Source organism: Thunnus thynnus, chromosome 18 (assembly GCF_963924715.1).
Source record: "Thunnus thynnus chromosome 18, fThuThy2.1, whole genome shotgun sequence".
Classification (NCBI taxonomy): Eukaryota; Metazoa; Chordata; class Actinopteri; order Scombriformes; family Scombridae; genus Thunnus; species Thunnus thynnus.
The window spans coordinates 2,226,122-2,250,137 of NC_089534.1; the positions used below are offsets into that span (position 1 = coordinate 2,226,122).

A 24,016-nucleotide genomic window follows, 5' to 3' on the forward strand; every position below is an offset into this window, starting at 1 on the left:
GCTGTTTGCCTTTATGTATATGCATCCTCTCTCTCTCTCTCTCTCTATCTCGGCGGGCAGGCTCATGCGCAGCGCATCCCTCCCTCCCTCCCTCCCTCCCTCCGTTACGTAACTCTCTGTCTGAATCCTGGTCACAGGGATAAAAATAGGCTGATAAATAAATAAAGAGGAAGCAGAGAGAGATAAGATGTGCACCCCTCGGGGAGAGTTGGCCCAGTCAGAGTGAGAGGCAGACAGACATCCGTGTTTCTCCTCCATCCTCCTTCTCTCCCTCTCTTCTCTTTCATTAGTCTTTTTCTTCACCTCATTTTTATTATTATCCTCCTTTATTCCCATTTTCCATCACCCTCCTCTTCCTTTAGTCTCCTTTCATCTGTACCAAAAACATCTACATCATCTTCTACATTTGAATATATTTCGTAATATGAATAATTTATTACACCATCTACACACTTTCTGTACATATGTTTATATTAAGTATACAAACGTGTCATATTTGGTGCATTTTCATATCGTCTCATTATGCTTTTCTGTTATTTTGTGAGGCTTATTTCTGTCATGATTATATTCATAGTATGTTTTCATGCAGTTATGTTCTTGGAATTCATTCACTGCATCTCTCTCTCTCTCTCCGTTAATCTCACCAACATTTCCTCCATGGATCAATCCATTATGTTCGCTTTCTCCTGAGAGAGAAGGAGAGTCTGCAGGTCCTGATTAAGTCTTAAAGGGGAATGTCCCCCCCATTTAGAAAAAAATAGGTAAATTTTAAAAAAAAAAGTCTGGAGTTATGATTTTACTGGTATGAACAGTCAACCACAAAGCTACAACACATGTTCTGATGTGTAAAACTTTGATACGATGATGTTTGTAATTTTGTTGGTCATCATTTACAGTTGTGATGTAAAATCTGTGACAACATTCAGTCTGTTCTGTGTCAGGTGTATTATTACACCTGAGCAGCTACTTATCTGTGTTTAAAATGTTGTTAATTTTAAAGATGTTTGTAGTCAGTTTAACTTGTGGTAAAGTTTCTTTTCTAGAGATATTCTATATTTTTCTTATTTTCAATATTTAAAATGTCCAACCAACAATTCAAACACTTATTCTTGACTGGATAGTTTTTTGTTTCAATACAGTAATATCTATCTATCTATCTCCAAATACTTTTCAACTGAAGCCCATTTGTTCCCGCTGAAGACAAATCTTTTAAAATGGGTCATAAATATATTGTTGTTGTTTTAAAAAAAAAAAAAATCACTGTAGTTTTTAGTAAATTTCACTTAAACAGAACGAAACTGTCACCTGACTCATCCTTTTACTAGTAATGTGGCACAAATCAGAAGCACTGTTGCTATGGTTACGTGCAGTTTAACATACCTTTGATATGGATTTTGAGCTTGTTAAATGGTTTTAATAGATACCTGCCACCCAATTAGGAACAGTTGGCAATTGTATAATATAAACTAGCAGCTTTAATTAAAAAGATCAGTATTAAATAAGATTCTTCTTTTCTCTCAGAAACTCAACTGTCTGTTCTCCTCTGCTCTCTCTCTCCTCAGGGCTCATGAGCAGGAGTTGATAAAGAGGCACGAGAGGGAGCTGGCCGAGCTGAGCGCCGTCCACAGCAGAGAGACGCAGAACATGCTGTCAGACTTCAACAAAGCCCAGGAAGTGCTCAAAGACAAGATCTCCGCCCTTCAGATACTGTATGTACATACTGTAAATACAACATCACTCAAAAGATTCACTTATGGTTCATTTTATTCATTCTCAACTCATGAACCGTCGTCACCTTCGACACCCACGTCACCTCCGCCGCGCCGGTCAACGCGTTTGTCCCGGATAATGTAATTGCGTGTCGTCAGGTGCCAAGAGGAAGAAGCATAAAACAAGCGACTCTTTCTCTCTAGGGGGGAATAACAGGAGAGGAATTCACACCTGCCTGAACACTCATGTTTTTTCTTCTTCTTCTGCACTCTTTTTAATCCTCATCGGCTACACCTGTACTGTTATATATGGAAGTTAAAAACGGGGCTTTTTTTTCTGTCTGTCCATGCATCGTCTAGACAATTAGGGCGTTTATAAATATACTGTGTATTCATATTTGAGCAGGCGTGCTCATATGCGTCAGGTGAAGTGGAGTATAAATAGGACGGGGCCTGTGATGAATTATTTTCTTCTCAGCTAATCATATCGCTCGTTTCGTACGTTATAAACAGCTGAGGCAAGCACGACGGCCGTGCATGACGAAACCGGCTCACCATGAAAAGCAGCACCGAGAGAGAGAGATTTACTGCAGTCTGGAGACGGCGGTGCACCCCTCAGTCTGTACCTGTGCTGCATTCTTCTGGAAATAATGTATTCTGTTTGCAAAACGAAGCTCGACGTTCATACAAAAGACACGATTACACCATGAAATCAAGGATTAAAACAGGACAAAAACATGTGCCAGCGTCGTATACTGCTGCTGATTACGTCTCACATATGGAGTCTCTGATTAAAAAGCAGCGTCCAGACATGTCTGACATGTAAAGGCATGAGGGCCACATCAGCATAATCGTTGCCCTCAAAGGGCCAGATGTAACTTTTAAATGTAACTAAATGTAATGTAAAATAAATGTAACGACTCCTTAATGTTAAATAACTCTGAATGTGTTACTTATTCAAGTTACAAATATTATATATATATATTTGTATAGATGTAAAAAAAAATATGTTTGCTTGTTGCTTTGTAATTATAATATAAATCTTTTTAATTTGTCAGGTTATGAAACCCACATTACTCCATCAATCAACCATCAAACTATCCAAGAGAATAAAGAAAAATAACATCAAACACAAGTTATGACATTAACTTTGTTCAAAACTTTTTTGTCATAGTTGAGAGGGGCAGAATATTTTTTGGCATCCTCAGCTCTGTGTTTGGTAGATCGTTCTCTTTGACCACAGACGCTGCCTCATAACACAAAAGACAAACCGGTTTTTCTCCTTGAAGCACGAACATGTTTTCTTCTTCCCGTCTTTCTTGAATCTGCCTTCCATCTGCATCAATTTTTTTCTTTCTGGACATTTTGGGCTCATTATTTATATTTCTCAATTCCACTTGTTGGGAAAATCGCATTAATGTGGACACATTACAGTCTAGCGGCGGGATACCGTCACTTCCTGGGTAACATAATCGGCATGCATTGTGGGAAATGTAGTTTTCGGTCAATGCCCGCTTTTGATTTTTTTTTTTTTTTTTTTACAATCAGACCTTTTTCTCTCGCGGGCCACATAAAATGACGTGGCGGGCCACATTTGGCCCACAGGCCTTGAGTTTGACACATATGATGTAAAGTGTTGAAAGATTGAATGTCAAAAGTTTTCAAATCCCAGAATCTGCGTGCGCCTCAGCGACCGTGCCGTCCCGATGTGCATCAACATGTGTCACATACTGTTTTCATACATTAAGCAAGGCTTGCTTTCCTCTTTTGTGCTGTTGCTGATCTCACTGTAATTATAACTGAAGTATGAACCAGAAGTGCAGCAGACTTGGAACTGAACTGTTTTTTACAGAAGATTTAGTTCGTTAGATTAAGCAGGAAAGCACAAAAAGACATTAAGAATTCAATTAAAAAAAAACCTCCATAAAATGTCAAAGTCAAATTATGGCTTAGTTCTTAAATCCAAATAGTTCCACCAAAACCCCAAAGAAAAACCACTGACATTTTCTAATTATTTTTATTTATTTATTTAGTTTCATTTTATTAATTAATTCAATCTGTACATCTCGTCTCTTTAATTACTGTTTCAAAGTTGTCTCCACACTGCCAGCACCACATATAAACTTGTTTTAATGTAAGTTTATGCATATTTATTCCTAAAAACAATCAATTTTAAAGATCTTTAGTCTAAAACCCACAATGTTTAATAAATATGAATGTAAAACTCCTCTTCAGGTCTATGAAAACCTCAGACACAACCCTGAGGACGTGTTCTCAGTGGTATCTTGTTGTAAACGATGGCTTCTCATGAACCAGTTTCATCGTTCTGCTGGGCTGACTGGTCTGCTCTCGAGCCCCGTTCGCTTCACTGCCTCCGATGTGGGATGATACTCGAGGCGCCGTTTAAACCGGATATGGAGGCATTTATTGTAACGTCATACATCCTTATGAAGTTAACTGAAAGCAATTTGAGTAGTTTAATGGATCCTCAGTATGTTTATTAAGATGTTAATGGTTTCTATAAATAGCGTAGCACCCTCGGTGTGTTATTGTGTTATGATTGGCTCTGCTGTAATGATTTTGTTATTCCAATCACCCTCGAAAGACACTATTTGAAACGAGTGGACTCCAAAATGAGAGACAACTATATAACCACATGAACTAGCTCCAATCTAAATCTTCAAACATAGTCTTATAAAATCATAAGTTTAACCGAAGTTCAGCGATATTGGATGCTCGGACTTCCTGTAGCTTTGAAACATTCATATCAGTCGAACCATACATCCATCAGCAAGAAGAAGAGTAACCTCAGTTCACCTATCAAATATTAGTTAGAACTTCCTTAGTGGAAGAACTTGCACAGATCAAAGGAAATGTATAGACTCACATGAAATGGGGATCAAAGGCATTATCTTACAAGTAATGATACTGGAATCTAAGAATCCAATTAGTGGAAGGAAAGTGTCTTTCAGTACTTCAGATAGGAGAAGAACATGTATATTATTTATGGCATTCAGATGACATGCAGTGAGAATACGAAGAAATGTCAGGTTATGTGTCAAATGAAGCAGAAGTGGAAGTGATGTGTGTGTGAACTGTGGAGTGAAAGAAGAAAAGAGAAAGCTGTGAGGATGCAGTAGATGTCGAGGTTAAAGAGAAAGAAAAGAGCGGCGTGTACGGGGGGATATGACACAAAAGAAGTGAAGACAGCAAAGAAGATGCAGCAAGAAAAAAAATGAAAGAAGTGAGTTTAAAGGTGAATTTTAGCTGGTGGGCAGTGGATGATGCCAAAGCATGAGGGAGGCGGACGAAGCCAAACCTCGAGAGAGAGAATTATGGAGTTAGAGATAGTCAGAGACAGACAAAAAAAAAAACAGAGAGAGATAAAGAAACTGCAGCTCATGCCGTGGTGTGTGTGTGTGTGTGTGAGTCAGGAGACGTGCAGCAAGCTCGCATCCTCTTCAGAGCTGACCTCCTTTTAGACGGACTCAGCTGAGAGCAAAGCGCCACCTGCTGGACAACAGAACAATTACATCCAAACACAACGTGTGAATCAATCAAATGCACTTTTTACTGGTCATTAATAAATCTACAAAGAACTGTCACATTTAAACACAGTGTTACAGACAATATTATAAAAGACTGATAGTTAAACAGGGCCTCATGTACAATGAAAGGACAGCTGGACAGATGTTGGTATGATGGATGGAGAGATTTTAAGATCTTTTTGTATCTTTGTTTCTCTACAAAAAGAGACATTTTGCTAAAAATGTATTTTCTCCGTTGCTCTGTTTTGAAGGCATTTCCCCTTCTTTCCATTCTGTATTTGCATAAAAACAGTGCAAATATGTCTAGGAGTCTACAGCCATGTAGTAGCTCTGTGAGGCTGTACTGGGCTCAATGCTAACATTAGCATACTAACATGCTCACAATGACAATGCTTGTTGATGCTTAGTAGGTATAATGTTCACTGTGTTCACTATTTTAGTTTAGTGGTTAGGGACAAAAAAATAAATGTGAACACTGTTATGGAATTTTCCATCTTTAGGGGTTACAGATTGGAGTGACATTGGGTCAAGACGAAGCCTCGAGACGCTGTAATTCTTAATCTCTCCTCGAGACGTCAGTTGTCTGTGATGTTTTGGTGAAAGCAGAAACCTCTCTGATAGAGGATATATCAGCATTTCCATGGTTACCAAGGTCAGAGGAGGCTTCCCTAAACAATACAGATGGGTGGATGACAGTCAGATGCTCAAACCAAAACTGCTGAAATTACACGCGTGACTTAAACTGTCTGAACCAATCAGACTAATTTCTCATATTGTAGGCTGATAAAGACGAGGACTCGGACCTTCAGAGGGTAGAACGGAAAGAAACAGCATCGGAGCAAAACACTCTGGTGTTTACTGTTTTTGGTTCTCCACTTGGCCGAGTGCTTTCAATAAACATTTTCAGCATTAAGACATCAAAAGTCTTGTGTGCGCCTTTCTCCACTGCTGACCATCGCTCAAAATATCCACAACAAACACATAACAGTGTTAGATAAAAAGTCAGGTGTACAAAGTGATTACAGTTCATCCTTTTTGGGTCATGAATGTCTGTATCAAATTTAATGGCAATCCATCCAATAGTTGTTGAGGCGTCACACAAAACCACCAATGTCTCATGGTGGCGCTAAAGAACCAAAAAGGCACCAAAGTCATTAGAATTCATCCTCTGAGGAGAACAAATGTCTGTAAAAAAACATATTTCAATTGACCCGATAGTTTGGACCAAAGTGACAGATCAACCGGCAGACCGACGTTTCCATCCATAGAGCCGTGCCGCTATTGCTGCTAAATGAAAAAAGTCAAAACTTAAAAGAAGCCATAGTCCTTACAAACAATACTAGTTTTATGTGCAATTTATTGTTTTACAGTTTATTGAGCTAATTTAAGCTCATAGCTAAGATCCAAGATATATGAATGAATGAACGAATACATGAAATTTAGCGACATTACATCAGTGCTAATAGCATGAGAACACTGAGCACTTTCAAGTGGTTTACCAAAACTATCTTTAAAAAAACAATAAAATCTAAGAAAGAATTTAGGTAACAGGATTGAACGGTGAGTTTGACATTCTCAGTCATACACTCAGGATTATCACACAGAAAATAGAGTGAGAGAACATAGTTCCAGCCTTCTCATGGCCTTCAGGACACTCAAATGATGCTACTTCCTATTGATCATGTGACTTGTGGAATTTTTACAGGGGGGGGGATGTGTTAGGGTAACAGGACTGAGTGAAAACTCCGGGACACAACTAAAATGTATAATTTAACGTATTATGAGTTTTCCGATGAAAGAGTCACACAATAATACAAGAAAAAATAAGATTTCTGAAGGACTCTAATCATTATATTTCATGGTGAAATGTAGTGTTAGAGAGTCGGAACGGGCAAAATCCTATTTTTTCAGTGTTCTAGGTAGTTTTTATTAAGGTTTTACATGATGTATCTGCAAATTGCAGAGTGGACGAAGTGCAAGACACTTTGTTTTATAATATAAAGTATTATACAGATACTTTTCATGCATATTTATGCATATAATGTCCTGGGGACGGGAAAGGCACTGATTCAGCGGAATGGCCCTTATATGTGGTAAATTGCTTGAGTGTGACAGGAGTGAAAACTTTCACCTAAACCTCAATATGAGAGCTGCCTAAATGTCAAGTTGGTAGAAGCTTTAAAAGCACTACCTAGAGTTCAGTACATCTAATCCACCTTTGTATAAAATCCATCAAATCAGGCAGAGACGTCACCTGTGAGCTCTCTCAGTCTGAGAGGTTCAGCCTGTACTCGACCAAAGAGGCCGAACTTAAAACTAAACTGCAGTGATACAGACTGAACAAGCAGTCAACCAGTTTAGTTTCTGTGTTATTTTGACCAGTTTTCTTAGACAAATCTACTTTAAATGTTCAGAAGTTTTCAGTTTCTGGCAGTTTCTTCACTTTAAAAGAAGCATCTCCGTGACTTCCCCAAGAGATGATCCATTTTATCCCATCTAATTAACTAAAACACAGATCTATCTCAACCATCAGCTCTGTCCTTCCTAATTAATCACTGCAGTGACGCCAGCCAGCCTCATCCCCTCCTCTAAACCCCTCTCCCTAAACAGCCACTGAAAATGCTCCACAGGGATACGAGATATTTTGTCTGTGTCTTACTGGTTGGTCCTCTGGGACTTAGAAAGCTTGTCTTTGAGTTACAGTTTGTGTTTGTTTGTGTTTTGGTCATTATGCTAACAAAAGACGCAATTTGTAGTCACATCAGCAATATTTTAGCTTATACTATGACCACAGAAAATACTTGTGCAGGTGTCTCTTAAAATTGTGAAATATAATTATTGTCAACAGTTTAATCATCACTCTACATCAGTTCACAAAGCATATGAAACTGCAGGTAACCATAGCAACAATACCAGTTCAATCTCACATGGGAAACATCTGCAAGATTAAACATGACTCTCCCCTCAAAGACTCAAAACACCAGTTTCTTCTCGATGGCGCAACCGGAGAGCCAAAATTCATCATGACAAAGAAAATGATGAAAAGTTGGACCTCTGTGTTTAAAAAATTATTGAAACTTAATGTCCCTCCTCCCTGCGGTTTGGAGGAATCTCATACGGATGGAGTACTGTGCCAATGTGTACTGTGCACAAATCACACGGCTCTTTAAAAGATGGAGCCGTCTCTGGAGTGAGTAGATAATACTGTGCTGCTTGGCGGTAACAGTCTTTATACCAATAGTAAATTCTTGTTAAAGTGTGTGTCTTGTTGTTAATATAGGACATACAGTATCAAAGCTTCTTTATAGTCACTGTGATCTTTTTCAACTTCCTTTCTTTTTCCTTCTAGCTGTCTTCTTTTGACTTCCACCACTTTTTTTCTTTGATAATTATCCCCAAATGGATTATGTGCATGATCATGCACAATAAGTTTTCAGTGATAAGTGAACTAATATCTTATCAGGGGACAGTTCCACATTCAGTATTGTCCATTATTTATATACCTCAGTTTGCTTCATCATACTTATAAGATAGCAATTTAATCACAGGAAAAAAGGGGAAAGTGTTTTTAAATCTTCATACATATTTGATGTAAACGGTAAATGGACTGCACTTATATGGCGCCTTTCTAGTCTTCCGACCACTCAAAGCGCTTTACACTGAATGCCAACATTCACCCATTCACACTGATGGCAGGAGCTGCTATGCAAGGTGCCAACCTGCTCATCAGGAGGAGAATCTAATGCATTCACACACACACCCACAGGTACACACAGGGACGGAGAGCAGCCCCGAGTCCGAGGACCGCAGGCTTCGGGAAGGTGTGTGTTGGTGGAGGAGGCCCGAAAGGTACTGGGGGGGCCAGGGAGTGGAGGGATTTGTAGGTGAGGAGGAGGAGGAGTTTGTAGGAGATGCGGTATTTCACAGGGAGCCAGTGTAGGTGAATGAGAGTGGGGGTGATGTGCTGCCAGGGTTTGGTGTGGGTAAGAACCCTGGCAGCTGAGTTCTGGACATATTGGAGCCTGTCCAGGGTTTTACTGGGTATCCCGAACAGGACTCCATCGCAGTAGTCCAGACGATTGGAGATGAAGCCATAGATCAAGGTCTCGGCAACAATGTTTGAGAGTGACGGCCGGAGTCACATGTTCTTGAGGTGGAAAAAGGCAGATTTGGTGACGGATTTGATGTGTGACTGGAACGAGAGGGTAGAGTCCAGAGTGACGCCCAGGTTCTTGCCCAAGGACACTCCGACATCTGGACTGGAGGAGCCGGGGATCAAACCGCTGATCTTCCAATTAGTGGACAACCTGCTCTTCCTCCTGATCCACAGCCGCCCAACAATGATGATGTTTGTTTGTTGTCTTTAAGTCATGGTTAGGTTTGCCTGATTTAATGGCGACTTAGGAGCTAATTTTACAAGAATCTGACTTCCCTGAATCATACACTCTTAACTCGTTAACATATTAGTTAACAAAAACAGTCTTTGGGCAACATCAGCATCAAAGATGGATCATCACATCAGTGCCGATAAACAATTTTTATTGTTTAAGTTAGCTAAACTTCTACATTATATCGTGGTATTGCTAATAATTTCCTCTATTTTGAAGGATAATATAGAGACGTTTAACAAAAATAATATATTTAAATAAGCAACTGAGGTGCGAACAGGTTAACTTGTTTCTGACATGTGTTCAGGGCTAAAAATAAACCAATATCCAGTGCTCTGTATATCTTTGGATTAGATGCTCCATTTATTCATAGTTTGGCATACACATGTTCACCTTAACATGGGCAGATAACAGCATTGTCCATATTCAATCACAGTGATGTTTCCATTCAGCAGATTCAAACGTCAGCCATGCTGATACGCTGCCACACTGACCCTTCCACACACCTGATTCTCCTGGAGCTCAGCGATATGCACTTCCTGTATTAATGCTCCACACTGTGTTCAGTGTGAGAACTGCATGTGTATATATATATATAGAATCACATAGTGGTTAGATTTGCAAATAAAACAAACAACATTATGGCTCCAACAGATAATGTTGGTGATTTTCTGTATTTTTCTTATTGTCAACAAATCTCATGTTTGGATCCAAACCAACAATGAACTGATCTACTAACAAGTACTGTGTATTTAAGCCTGATATATCTTCTTCCTCTGTGCCATAGACCTCCGTTGTCCAAAAACTATTAAAAACACGTCAATGTCACTGTTGTACTTGATGACGTATTTGTTTGCTGCAAAGATTACAGTCACAGTCATATGTTGACGCCACTGTGCACAGGAACATGGTTGACTTTATACTGAAGCTCTGTTTTACAATGTAGTACAAGAGGTTGTGTTATGTAGCACAACAAGCTAGTGAAGCTCTGTAAATGTTCCTGCACATGCTCAGTGGTGTCTGCCTTACACAGAACTACTGTCTGTCTACTGAAAACATGATGCTGTTATTAGTCTTTGAAGACGTTTCTAAACAAACTAACATGATCAATAATGAAGGAACATGGCACCCAGTGCAGAGATGTGGCTCATTGACATGTTATTAATATGTTTTGGACAACAACAGAGGAATAATATATATCAGGTTTTGATACACACACAATACTTGTTAGTAGATCAGTTCATTGTTGGTTTGAACCCAAACATGAGATTTGTTGACAAGAAGTAAAATAAAGAAAATTGCCAGATTGATCCTTTAAGCTACGACCCTTTACATGTGGCTACACGATGAGATGAGAGTAGGTGGATAACAGCGGTCTGTAGTGTTTGGTACAGGTTGTCAGTAGGATCAGAGGTAGTCTGTAGCAGGGGTGACGAAGATGCTGTCGCCCATTAAAAATACGGAAAACCAACCACTAAAAGTACCTTTGAGGTCAGTGTTCTGGGTGCAAAAGGGGACAGTTATTTTTTAAAGTAAAACAGTGAACTTGCTCATTCTGCCAGTAACAGCAGCATCAGTAATGAGAGAAAATGTCAAGACACAACAACAAGGTAGTGAAGATAACAGAAGCTTTGACCCAACATTTTCTCTCAACCATCGGTCATCGTCAGTTTTTGATATTATGGGATTTTAGCGCCTCACAGTCCAACTATAAGTCATCATCTTTTTACAATTGCCTCCTTTACCAAAGGTGAATTACTTCCAGAAAAAAACACATTAACACCTTGTTGTAGCTTTACTGCTGACATTTGGAGCCATAGTGTCTGTCTTCTTATCAGCTTAACCATGCAGTGGACAGCTGTAGACTTTTCTCATCTGCAGGTTTTTCTTTGAAAACGTAATTGACTGAGCAAATTCAAACTTTAGTTATTCTGAAACACTCTGTTGTTGTGATCATTGTGAAACCCCAGAATATGATAAAGACCAGGGGTGACACTGCACTCCCTTTGCTTCTCATGTGTCACTGACACTCCAGCTGGCCGTGACGGAGGATATTCCTGCTCAGTGAAGGGTTGCTGATGCTGCGGCAGTGAGGCGTAAAAATGTTGGGCACCCAAACATTTGGCCTCAGCATGCTCCTGCCCAGAGGACGTTCAGCTACAGTTCAACCAGACACTGCTAAGACTATAAGGGATGAGAATTGATAAGATTTTATTGATACCAATGCCGTTATCGATTCTGCTTATCGGTCCGATTCTTTATCGATTCCTGATCAGTTTTTTTGTGTGGAAAGAAGTAGGCCTAAACAAGTTTTCAGTGTCAACACATCTGTTTTATTATATCTTTGCTCAATTTTAGGATTGAACTCAACAAGATGCTTTTTCCTACTGTCACTGTATGACTGACTGTTAAAGGACGGGTTCACGGTTGTCCAAGTCTGTCCTAAACCAACAGTCACGTGCTCAAATGAACATTAACACACATTTTTCTTGCTGTAATCATTCCTCCTGTTCATACTGGCCATAAAGAAATCCCTTCATGATGCACTTACAATGTAAGAAAAATCCACAGTCCTCCTTCTGTGCCAAAAAATATATTTAAAAAGTTATTTGAAGATAATTTTAGGCTTCAGCCATCCAAATAACTCAAATCAATTCAACATCTTTTAAAGTTACAGTGTTTTTAGTGCCAAAGTGCCTCTTTTTCTTATTAGCTTTCCACAGCGACTGAACAGGAAAAAACTGTCTGTCGAGACATACAGAGGAATCTTTTTGCTAAAAAGACTTTATTTGACTAGCGCAGACTGCTTCAGCCTTATAATAAACTTCAAAATACACTTTTTCTCAGCACTTTCATCAACCTTGTTCTCCAGCCGCAGCAGGAAGCTTTTTATTTATTTATTTTTTTCAGTGAAAAAATGTGTTCTAACCGTCCAGCACCAAACAGCAGGCAAAGTTAGCAACAAGCTGGTGAACATAGTGGAGCCTTTAGTGGCTAATGAGCCAGATATTTCCCTCAGGACGTGGTGAGACCAACACAAGGCGAAAAAGAAAGTAAAATATTGGACTTATGAACTCATTAATGTTGCTTTAAATAAATAATTATATATAATAATAAATAATTATTGTACATATACTGTAGCATAGCAGCCATAATTAAGCTAAAGTATTCCCTTATCTTTGTCATGTAACAACCGTTCCTTGTCAAACAGCGATACTGCCAGAGCTGCAGAAAATGTTTGACAAACAGGTGCATGAGGTACATAACAAATCAGCTATCAGAAGCTCACAGCAGCAGACAGTATATCTGATGAAACTGCAGATCAGCATGTATCAGTATGACTGAGCAGAGCTCCAGCAGCTGCTGCCGTCCAGCAGCAGACATTCCTCGGAGAAACCTCCGTTTATCATGACGACAAGCTGCTCTGGTACTTTAACAAAAGTGTGATTTCACACTGTGGCATAAAAGTCACAAAGAAACCTCTCAGTGCCGCCTTGCGCTGCGGCAGTGTGAGAAGTGAAAGGCTGTTTAGCTCACTGTCCCGTAAGGTATTGATTAAACTACAAACAGGCTCACAGCTGAACATGCAGAGAATTGTTTGATCAAAAAGAACCACTTAGATTTCCTGAGAAAGCCTTGTCTGTACAGCCAAGAAATGACATTTATAACACACTGTTTCATGTTTAATTGTACAATATTTTGTGTTTTATGGAAACATTGTTACAGAGGACATTTTGGATTATGGACTTTAGGACTGTTGTTTGATTTGAACTCTCATGTTGTAATTCTTAAGACAGAGGAGTGAATGCAACAATTTCTTAAAATAAATTAAAGCTGGGGACCTCGCACTCAGGCCCGTCGGGATCAGATCATTTTGCTTTTTAAAAATGATAGAGATAGTGTTTGTTCGGGGTCCAAAATTGGGGCAAAGTCTCATTTTGAAAGGCTGATTGCGAACTTCCTGTTGGATTTAGGTCAGGGGTGTCAGCATATTATTCGTAGGTCTTGATGAGACAAAAATTGAGTTTTGGTTTGATCTCTCTACGACATTCCTACGGGCTGTGGCGACCATTTTTGTTACATAGGTGGTGCTAGAGAGCACATTTTGGCACTTTAGGGGTTAATTTTTACATTTTATCAAATTTTTCACCAGACCTGATGTGTGTGCCAAATTTGGTGAGTTTTTGAAGATGTTTAGGGGGTCAAATTTAGGGTTTAAGTGGCGGATTAATAAAGAAAGAAGAAAGAAAGAAAGAAACAGAACGGATACAAGAGGATCTTCACCCCTTTAAGGCTCAGGCCCTAAAAAAACTTGTGCAGTAGTGCAATAGTTGTGCTACTGTCACAGAATGGAGGCTTTTAAGGGCTTTTTTGTTTGAAAATGAGTCATTTTCCAGCCAACAGTGTCATTACTGAACGATTGGTTGTTTTGCTCTGAAGAATATTTCACTCAGCTAAAGTCATTCTGCTCCTGAATGTTTCACGTGTTGCATGAGGTAAAATGTCACAGGATGTAAAATGAATCCAAGGTTTTTACACAAGTGGTGATTTCTCTAAAGGCCAGTAGGAAAATAACAAAAATTCATTATAACGTTGTGAAAGTTCTCATAACTCACAGAGCCGAAACAACCTCCGGAGGAACTGCGCCGCTCTGTTTTTGATTTGAACGTACAAACTTGTTAATGGTTTTTGTGATGAGAAGTGGAGAGGAGGAGACCGGAGGACAATTACTGTTTTATTGATCAAAAGCTAATGAAAACGGAAAGCCTATGAATCACTCATCTTTTTACTCCTTGTGATACTCGCGTTTAATTCTCTTAACTCATGTATTCCTCCATCAAAACTAATCTAATGAGTTTACTGTACTTGGCTCAACTCCTGCTCTTTTTTGATGTTTAATTGGTGTTTGATGTTGTATATTTGACAGTGATGAAACTGTACAAACGACCTGGTTGGATCATGTTTCAAAGTTCAACAACTTTTTTTCCTCAGGAGGAAGTTTTGAGTGCTTGACTATCACATTTATATGTCTAAGCCTGAATGGTGGTCAGTGGATCTCTTGTACAGTTGAAAAAGCAGAATATTTATGGGTTGTTTTTTTTTGTCTCTCATCACACAGGCTGGAAGGAACAGAAGAGAAGTTCAGGAACAGGGAGAGTCGTCCTGAAGATCTGCAGATCATCGCTGAGCTGAAGGACATGGTCTCTGAGAGAGAATCTCTAGTCAAGAAACTGGTGGTAAGTAATGCTAAACTATAGGAAGTGTAAAATAAACTACTCTCAGATGTAGTAGCCAGATTGGGAAGATACAACCTTTTGTCACGTTTGTATCCTGCCAAACAGTTGTTCAGTTAGAGTTTCCCAAGTCAAACAGATTTTCATGTTTGTCTATTCATTGGAATGATCGATGCAACGAAACTAAAGCATCTTCTCCAGATCCACAAAAGAGATAAATGGCCTTATGTCATAATCTGTTTGAAATGATAAAAAGAGTATTGAAGAATTTAATTTAATCTTTATGATATCAGGTACTGTCATTGTGATTGAGATTCTTTGTCAAGAGAGACCTGATAACAAAAAAACATTCATATTCAGACAAATACAAAACCAGCAAACAGAAACAATACAACTACTGTGAGGCCGGACAGGCGCAATCAACAAAGAATAAATAAAAACAGTTGCAAGAGTCATAAAAAAACATCAGATATAAAGCTTTAAAATATCCAATAGGTATGAAATACTCTAGTTTGAGGGGAGTTTGCAGTTCTGAAACCTGTTCTGCCATCATCAGTGTGTACATAAGGTGTATCTAAGGTTAAGTAGTTATTGGATTGTGTGCTGTAGATACGAGATTAAAATTGAAGAGATGTGAGGTAGTGTGGAAGCTTTGTAGATGAATAACATGAGATGGTTATTTATTCTTGTCTGTAAGGAAGTCCATCCAACCTTGTGATACAGAGAACAATGAGAAGGGTGAAATTTGTCATTAGTGATAAAGCGTAATGATGAACAGAGTTTAGCCGCTGAAGTGATGATGGCGCAGCAGGACAGTACAGAACATCTCTATAATCAGGTGCAGACATTAAAGTCGACTGTGCAATAGTTTTACGTTTTGAAAAAGTGAGCAGGAGAAACAACCACAAGCTGTTTCCTCCTGCTTTATGCTAAGCTAGGCTAAGCTAATCACCTCCTGGCTGTAGCTCTGTACTTAACAAACAGACATGAGAATGGTATTGATCTTCACATCTAACCTCCAGCAAGAAAGCGCATTTCCTAATATGTCAAACTATTCCTTTAACGTTTACAGACAGACTTGGAATAACTTCAGAGAATTGACCGAGTTCAACAGTTTAAAATGTTTAAGAATCTGATAGTATTCTTGTGACATACACATTTTAGTGTCATCCATTTATTCACTCAAAGTCTCTAATATGTTTGGGAATATTTGATGTTTCCAAGTGTTATAATAATACAGTAGATTGAGATACTTCATTAATGATGCAACCAGAGGAAGAGATGCTATTGAGAATAAGACAGGACCCAGGATACAGCCTTGAGGCACACCCCATTTGTTCAGGGTGTTTGATAAAGGCAACAGGAGAAAATGTAATGACCAAACAATTTTAAATCACTCAATTAATTAGAGATCAAGGATGCAATCAGTCCAACAACCAGAACTATGCTATTTACTTGTCCAAAGGATACTTAGATATAGATGACATTTATTGTTATTTGCCTTTCAGGGCCTCTGTGTGCTATCTGCAACTGTGTATGGATCAATAAAATGGAGAAAGACTATAGAATTTCAAGTTTGTAATTACATATCATTAAAAGCCTTATTTAAAGGCTTGTTCCATTGGACAAGGTATGGCGTACTCTCTGTCTTTCAGACAGGTTGAGATCCAATGTGCCTCACCTCATTAACGCAGTGATTTTCATTGGGTTTGTCAGGGACACAGCTGACAATAACACAAGGCTACAGCAGTTCCACTACACTAATCACATGAAGGTGACTTTATAAATCAGCTTATATTTTCCATGGTGTAGTGAGTTTGCCATTGAGGTTTCTGAGTCATGAGTCTGTGTCTGAGATCCACCGTCTGCAGCCATTATGAGGTAAAAAGTTGACACCAGAGGGCTAAAAAGGTGATTCACTAGTCCAGAATCTGTATAGAAAGAATAATTTAAGAGGTATATGACGGGTAAAATGGTTAGAATTAATGTTTTGAAGCAGTATTCAATGACAGCTTGAAAGTGCGGTGTCAAGTACGAGCCTCTAAAATAGTTCTAAAACTCATTAAATGTGTAATATTGAGTCTTTTCACAGCCCGACTGTCTGTCAGTTAATTGTTTTTTCCCACCAGGACGATAAGAAGTTCTACCAGCTGGAACTGGTCAACAGAGAGACCAACTTCAACAAAGTGTTCAACGCCAGTCCTAATGTAGGAGTTATCAACCCGCTTATAAAGGTAGGACCTGATATCCTGATATCCACCACACACAGGGGTCCGCTGACAAAGCAAAGATGATATCCACTCCATCTCATTTCATATCTATCAGAGGAACAATCAGTACTGAAGTTCAGAGTTTTAAAAAAAGGCACTGTTGAATTGTAACAGCCATAAATCATAACCACAGTCATTTCCAAATATTACTTTAATTGCTGTTAACAAATGAGACCATTTCTGAGGAGACTGTCAGCTTTTTACTTTTCAAGGTTGAACTGAGCAGGAAGTCTGCTGCACTCTTTAATGCCTCAACGAGACAGAAGGAAGTTGTTTTACAGAAAAAGACAGTAATACAGTAAAAGGTCGATGGAAAAATCTATTTTAACAAGTTTATTCTCTTCTGTAAAAAGGACGTCAAGGACAGTGAAAAGTGTTTTTTGTTTTTTGAAAAATAATAGCGCCACCGGTACTGTAGGAGATGGAGGCTGCAGCTGCACCCACCAAGGTCTCACTTGTTTATAGCAATTAAACAATTAAAACAGTTCAAAAAACTCAGTGCACCTCCAAATTATAATCATCAGTTACTTTAACTGCTGTTATAATGTTTGTAGAAGTGAAATGAGCTTCAACTTTCATGAAAAGGACCTACAAGTGAAGGCAACATTGATGCATTACAGGGACCAAATCCATTGACCGCATACTGTAAAATCAACTTTAATCCATGAATTTATATTTAATTAGAGAGTTACAGTATCCCATAGAGTGCTGTGGGTCACTGAAATTATGACATTTCATCTCAAAAGCAAAAGGGCACTACTGTTTTTTTGTAAGTCAACCAAATCGGAAAGTTTAATTCCAAAAATATGTAATTTTATATGCTTTAAAGCCCCTGAAAATCTGAATTATAGTGAGGTATTTCTCTACAACCGAATATTACATATTTATGATGAAATAAGCAATAATCAAAGTTTAAATTCAGCAAAAAAATATCATAAGTTATTATTTAATAAAACTCAGCTAATCTAATTTATCAGGACTTGGATGTAGTTTGGTGAGACATGATTGACGGTCATCAGATCTGGATTCAATTATTATTAAATCCAGATTGGTGCAGGGAAGGAAGTGACATCGTGTTTTTTGCCAGCTGAGTTCCACCCACTTCAAACCAGTGATAAGAGCATAGAAAAAACAAAAAATACAGGAAAATCCCTCAAGAGAAAAAAAAAAAACAAAACAGTTGCAACTCTTCATCACTCACAATAAGATTTCAGGGCCTTTAAAGCTGCGAGTGCACCTGGATAACATGATATTTCATCTCTCACAGTATGTCTGGTCCCCGCTGCATGGTCAATATATACCTGTTCATCGGGTTCTATAACTTCCAGTATTTTTGTTGTTGCTGTTATATGTATTTTTCCACATACAGTATCTGTGTATGTGATGTGTTTCACCGTGTACTGTGTGTGTTTTTTTTGTTTGTTTGTTTTATTCGTAAATATCGAGTGATTCTTCCACCCTGTTCGATTTGTTCTTCCTGACTTTTTTTCTCCAGCTTTCCTTTGCTTTCCAAGCCATTTGTTAGTGTGAGATGTTTCCTGCTTTGACACATCTCTTCTCATCTGAACTTCCATGCTGCTCAGAGTGACTGAGTGATGCCAGTCTTCAGATATGATGAGTCCATGATGATCCAGTTAGCACGCTGATCTTTTTCTGTCTCTCACTGGCTGGACTGTTAAAACCTTTAGAGCTCTCCCTGTACTCCATCCTTTTTTTCCTCCATTCCTTCTTATCTTTTGTTATTATTTTGTTTTTAAACTTCCCTTTTTTCTCCTTTTTTGACCCCCGTGCCCCTCCTTTTCCCTCTTTTTTTTTCTGTATAGCAAAAGAGAAAGAATGAGAAAACAGCAGCCAGCAGATTCAGCAGCTCTCCCAATCTCAGGGCTCTGGAGGCAGCAGGCATGGGCGTGGCGGGTACAGGAAGTGGGCATCCCCCACAGCCGCCCCCACCCCCAGCCCAGCCCAGCCGCCTAGAGCCCATCCCCAACTCCCCCCTCCACCACCTTGAGCTCAACTCCAACAAACCTCTTCCCCCGCCGACCCCTCCCACCGAACCCAAGAAATTCATGAGGTGAGACCTTTTCAGCCCCAACGGGCAGCAGCTGGTCAATCCACGCATCAGTCATCCAATCACAGACCTCTGATTAATTGGAAAATCCTGCGGGTTAAAGAGGTTTAAAGCACTTTTACTTATTCGACTCATATTTGAGTCAAACCTTGAATGTAAAAACTATATTTTAGGCGGTGTGTTCTTTCACAAAAGCCTCAAAATAGAAATAAAAAAAAAACAAAGCCAAGTCTCGCCCTTTCATAAACCATAAGGAGCATGAAATCATCATCATCACGAGCTGCAGAGTGTAAAATAAGACGCTCTAATGTGTTGTAATTGACCGTTCGCTAATCCCACCGTTGTTACGCCTGTCAAGCTTTCCGTTCTCGCACAGTACAAATGTAGTTTACTAGGATAATATTGGAAAATTTAGCACTCAAAATTAAGCTAACTTCTTATTTCCTGCTGTTGATTTTGTTTGCTAAAATCTCAACTGTTAAAAGCAAAGTTGATCAGCTTGAGCTAACTGGCTAATTAAGCTAACATTAGCCCCATACGTTGGTTGAAATAAAGGAGCAGCATTGTTCTTACACTGCAGTATAGAGCTAGTTAGTCCTGGTGTTATACATGTGATCAGGAAGACTGTATCCGACTGTTCTGTCAGAATGAAATAATTGTCTGTTTCCATTTTAAAGAATAAAGGCTTTCAGGATGAAGACTAACCAGTGTCTAGCTGAGGTAGTAGCAGTATAAACTGAGCTGCTTGTGGATAAGGCTTTAACATAATCCCACAAAAATACAGAGTATGAAATTCCTTTGGAAATGACACTAGGTTTTTAACTTCATTGTGGAGTGAGTTAAAAAGAAGAAACCACCGTTCACTACTCTTTATATGTAGAGTATTGATCTTACTAAAGTCCCAAACACACTGAAATGTGGAGAAATCCAAAGCTTGACAGGTCGGTCATACAGTCGCTAAACTGCAGCACACTTGAACTCCGAGACATCAGTGGCATCACAGGTCTTTTAATTAAAGTGATAAATACCTAGAAATTAACATTATAACCAGAACATTAACAGACGAGTCCCATATGCGACTGAAGCTTCAAAGAATGGCCTTGGAATGCAAAAGAGGCATGTTTTTTTTTTAATTTTTAATTTTTATTTTTTATTTTTTCCTTACCACGACTGTGTGTCCGTCAGTCTGAACATGTGAACAGTATGCATGTCGACAGCTGTCCGTCTTTTCTGTTCTCATGGATTTAAAGGTTATCTTCTGTTCAGGAAGTTATACGACTCGTTGTGTTAATATCTGTCGTGGTTGTGTAGTGTTCGTCATTTTGGTGATTCTGTTTCTTCCGTTCTCATCTTCATCTAAATCTCAGCATGTTTGCACAAGCTGCACTTTTTTTTCCTCAACTTGAAATGGGATGGACTATTTTTGTACAAAGTAAATACTGTAAACTGTTGTGTCGTGAATTTCTAATGAAGTAGATATTGTCTTTTGCTATCATGGACTGTCTCCTCTGTGTGTGGTGCTGTTTACTACTTACTCTATGGTCCAATAAAATGCTTCTCTTGTTTCTCGATCATGGCTGTGATTGCTCACTGTGGCGTGAACAGATATGATGATAAATTATGTAACATGCCTATCACATGGATACATGCGATGTGTGTGTTTGCATGCCAAGAAATGTGTTTTAAAAGCACTCATATTCAGGTTTATAGCATGTGTGAGTGTGCGGGTGTGTGTGAGCATGTTATTTTTTTATCCATCTTCCTGCATGCTCTGCTGCTGTTCATGTAAAGAATGAGATGGAGGGAGGGGAGGGGTGGGGGTGGGGGGGGGGGCAGCTATGTAAAAGCTTGGGGTAACCCTCTATTATCATGGGACCCACCACTTGCTGTTACAAAATGCACACACACAGGTTGTCTTTGAGGTGATTGTGACTTTCTGCCGAATCAAAATCACACCTCAAGGAGCACCAGCAGTACACAAACACACACAACAGAGCTGAGCACTGACAGTATGAGGTCAGATATTATAGATGTGCTTTGAAATGTTTCCAGACTCCTTTAAACGATTTGTCTCTGCTCTCCCTGCACACTCTTTGTTCTTGACAAGCGCTGATTCTTCTGATCAACAAAATTGTACATTTGACCCCTTTTTAAATCTTTGGGTCTTATAAATATGCACATATTTAACCCTTGAAGAGAGACTTTCCTTAGAAAACAAACCTTCAAGCCAAACTGAATAATATACTTAATAGTGAGGAACCCAGTAAAATCATTATTAGACTGTTAATCTCTGACTTGCACCTTTTTGACATGTTTAAACACTGATGAAACTGGTGAACATGAGGACTGATGACAATATGATTGAACATGCAGAGAGAAAAGATGAATGTATGAAACAGGAAAAATAGCTTCAAAAACATCTTGTCATGGTGTTGAACAGAGCTCATGATGGGAACTAGTAAAGACTCGTTTTAATGTACAATTTAAACATTGTGCATAAATATTGAGATTTGTATGGACATGGTCACTATATTATGGTAAGAAAACACTAGTTTGATACACCTTTCTGTTTGCAATGTCTATACAAACCTTTTTCTGTTTCCTGTGAATTAAATCAGAACATTTATACAAACTATTAAGATCAACCTTTAAAGGAATGTACTCTGATCGTTGACGTTGGTGCTAAAATATCACCTATAGACGGTTTGTTCTGGTGCTTCTTGTCAACACTTTAGTATCCACTATGTTGAATGACCTGCAGGGCTGGATGTAGGATCTCCATACTTCTTGAGAACCGACTGAAATGTGTTTGTTGCACGGTGCATCAAAAACCATCAAGTATCAGAAAGCTGGCGTTGAATATCTGGTCAGACTTCTGTTTAACACTCTGTTAGAAAGATCAGGTTTAGGTTTAAAACATATCAGACTTCGTCAGGAACAGAACAATAGAGTCCTGATCTTATTCCCATCGTTGTCAGTGGAGTTTTCACAGACCATCAACCATTCAACAAATTGGGGACAAGAGTTCACTGACATGAAGAAATATCACAACACAAGCAACGAATGTAGACAAATGGATCCCAAGAACAAGGAGTCAACAAAATGTTCTTATGAGAGACATGAAAAACAAATCAAGATGCTGTTAGATATTTAAATGACTGTAAATCACTATCATGAGCAACACGTACTCATACCGAAACGACAGAACATGTATATTTCTAATGACTCCCAAAATGAGCTATATGAGAGTTTTTAGCGTCCTCTAGAGGACAGATGGGGGGTTAAGTTTAGGCATAAAAACCACTTGGTTAAAGTCGGGGAAAGATCACGGTTTGGACACCTGAGCTGCGGCGTCTTTCGGAGGGAAAGACACTTGTTTGGAATTTTTGCTTTTTTGCTATCTTGATAACTACCCACCCATCCCTCCTACCCGCCTCCTCCTGATAACGAAGTCACCGTACATTGACGTCACCTGAACTGCGTCACTTCCCCAGGTCATAATTACAACGGCCGCTAGATGGCTTAAACGTAACCATAAGTCGTTTTTGCCGACCTGAATTTTCAACCTATACTGTTGTTTTTTCTTGTGAGGACAAGATTTTAGATATAATATTTTATATATTGTGTATTTTATATTTTAGAGTAAAATCATTTTGGGTACAAACTTAAGATTGATGCCTGTGAGAATTTGACTTCTTTTCTTAAATATAAAAAGGAAAAAAATCTATATTCCTAAAAGAGAGGCATCAAAAAAAGTATTGTTTTGGTATGAAAACTTATAGAGAAACTTCAAATAATAGCAGGCCATTAAAAGTCTGAAAATTAGAACTTTTAGTGACTAATGCTACATTCTCATTGTACATGAGATGTTGATACTGTCTTATGTAAAGGATTGAAGAAGGTGAAGTTTAGCACCAGCATCAACTACTTTTATTTAGTTTTTTACTCATGACGATGCAAATTTGCTGGAATCATTCAACACAATTTACTCTATCTAATGTTATCATGGAGCATCAGAGTTGATGATCTACTAGAAATTCTTTTGGCATCTGTGATTTGATGGCTAAACTGGTCAGATGACCAGAACAATGAAAGAAAAAAGGTTCTGTACTGGTCCTGTAATGGAGCTTTTGAATGAGACTGTTCATCTCTCCCTCACAAAACTCCAAGATCTCTGTTGATGCAAAGAGTGAGGAGATGTCACATCATGATGGAAGAATTATTTCCTTCTTTCCTCATCTCTCACCTTTTAGCTTCTTCATCTCACCTCAGATTCATCATCTCATCCTCTGACAACCTCCTTTCATTCCCTTCCTCTCTTTTAAATTTCCTTCTTGTGGACAGAGAGGAATCCAAATCTGCTCCTTCTGCACATAAATACCAAAAAATTAATATTTTATAGACTAAAAATACTTTGAGTCTGAGTTACGGCCATGTACAGTATAAACATGATTTATCAGGCTGAACAAATATAAGGGAAGCTTGACTTCTTCAAGCAAAACAACTGAAAAATTAACCTCCCTCCCCCTAAATTTAAATATCACCCTGGGGTTATGGAATTGTTTGTTTAAGAAGTAGCCAATTAAGAAAGCAGAAATACCTCCAGTAGGTGTTTGTTTTGATAGATGCACAAACTCAACCTAATTAGTTAAAACTTAGGGGGAACAACTCGCTCTTCCCCCAAGGACATGAGTCAGGAAGTAACTACTGCAGCTGTCTGGTCAGTCACACCCCTCAGATGATTCAGATGATTGACATTTTCCCGTAAAATATATATTTCAGTAGCTGATGAGGGTTAT

The 24,016-nt window shown here is 38.8% G+C and overlaps 1 protein-coding gene across 2 annotated transcripts in view; it reads left to right on the top strand.

Moving 5' to 3' along the window:
- The window catches only part of fam184ab (family with sequence similarity 184 member Ab), a 148,531-nt gene that overhangs the window by 121,355 nt on the left and 3,160 nt on the right, over positions 1–24,016 (top strand). The window contains exons 18-21 of one of the 2 annotated variants that reach the window (XM_067572611.1): positions 1,563–1,709; positions 14,765–14,882; positions 17,009–17,113; positions 18,973–19,220. In XM_067572611.1, coding sequence (XP_067428712.1) covers positions 1,563–1,709; positions 14,765–14,882; positions 17,009–17,113; positions 18,973–19,220 — 618 coding nt within the window. The remainder of the gene's footprint in view (positions 1–1,562; positions 1,710–14,764; positions 14,883–17,008; positions 17,114–18,972; positions 19,221–24,016) is intronic. The other variant, XM_067572612.1, reaches the window with a different exon arrangement.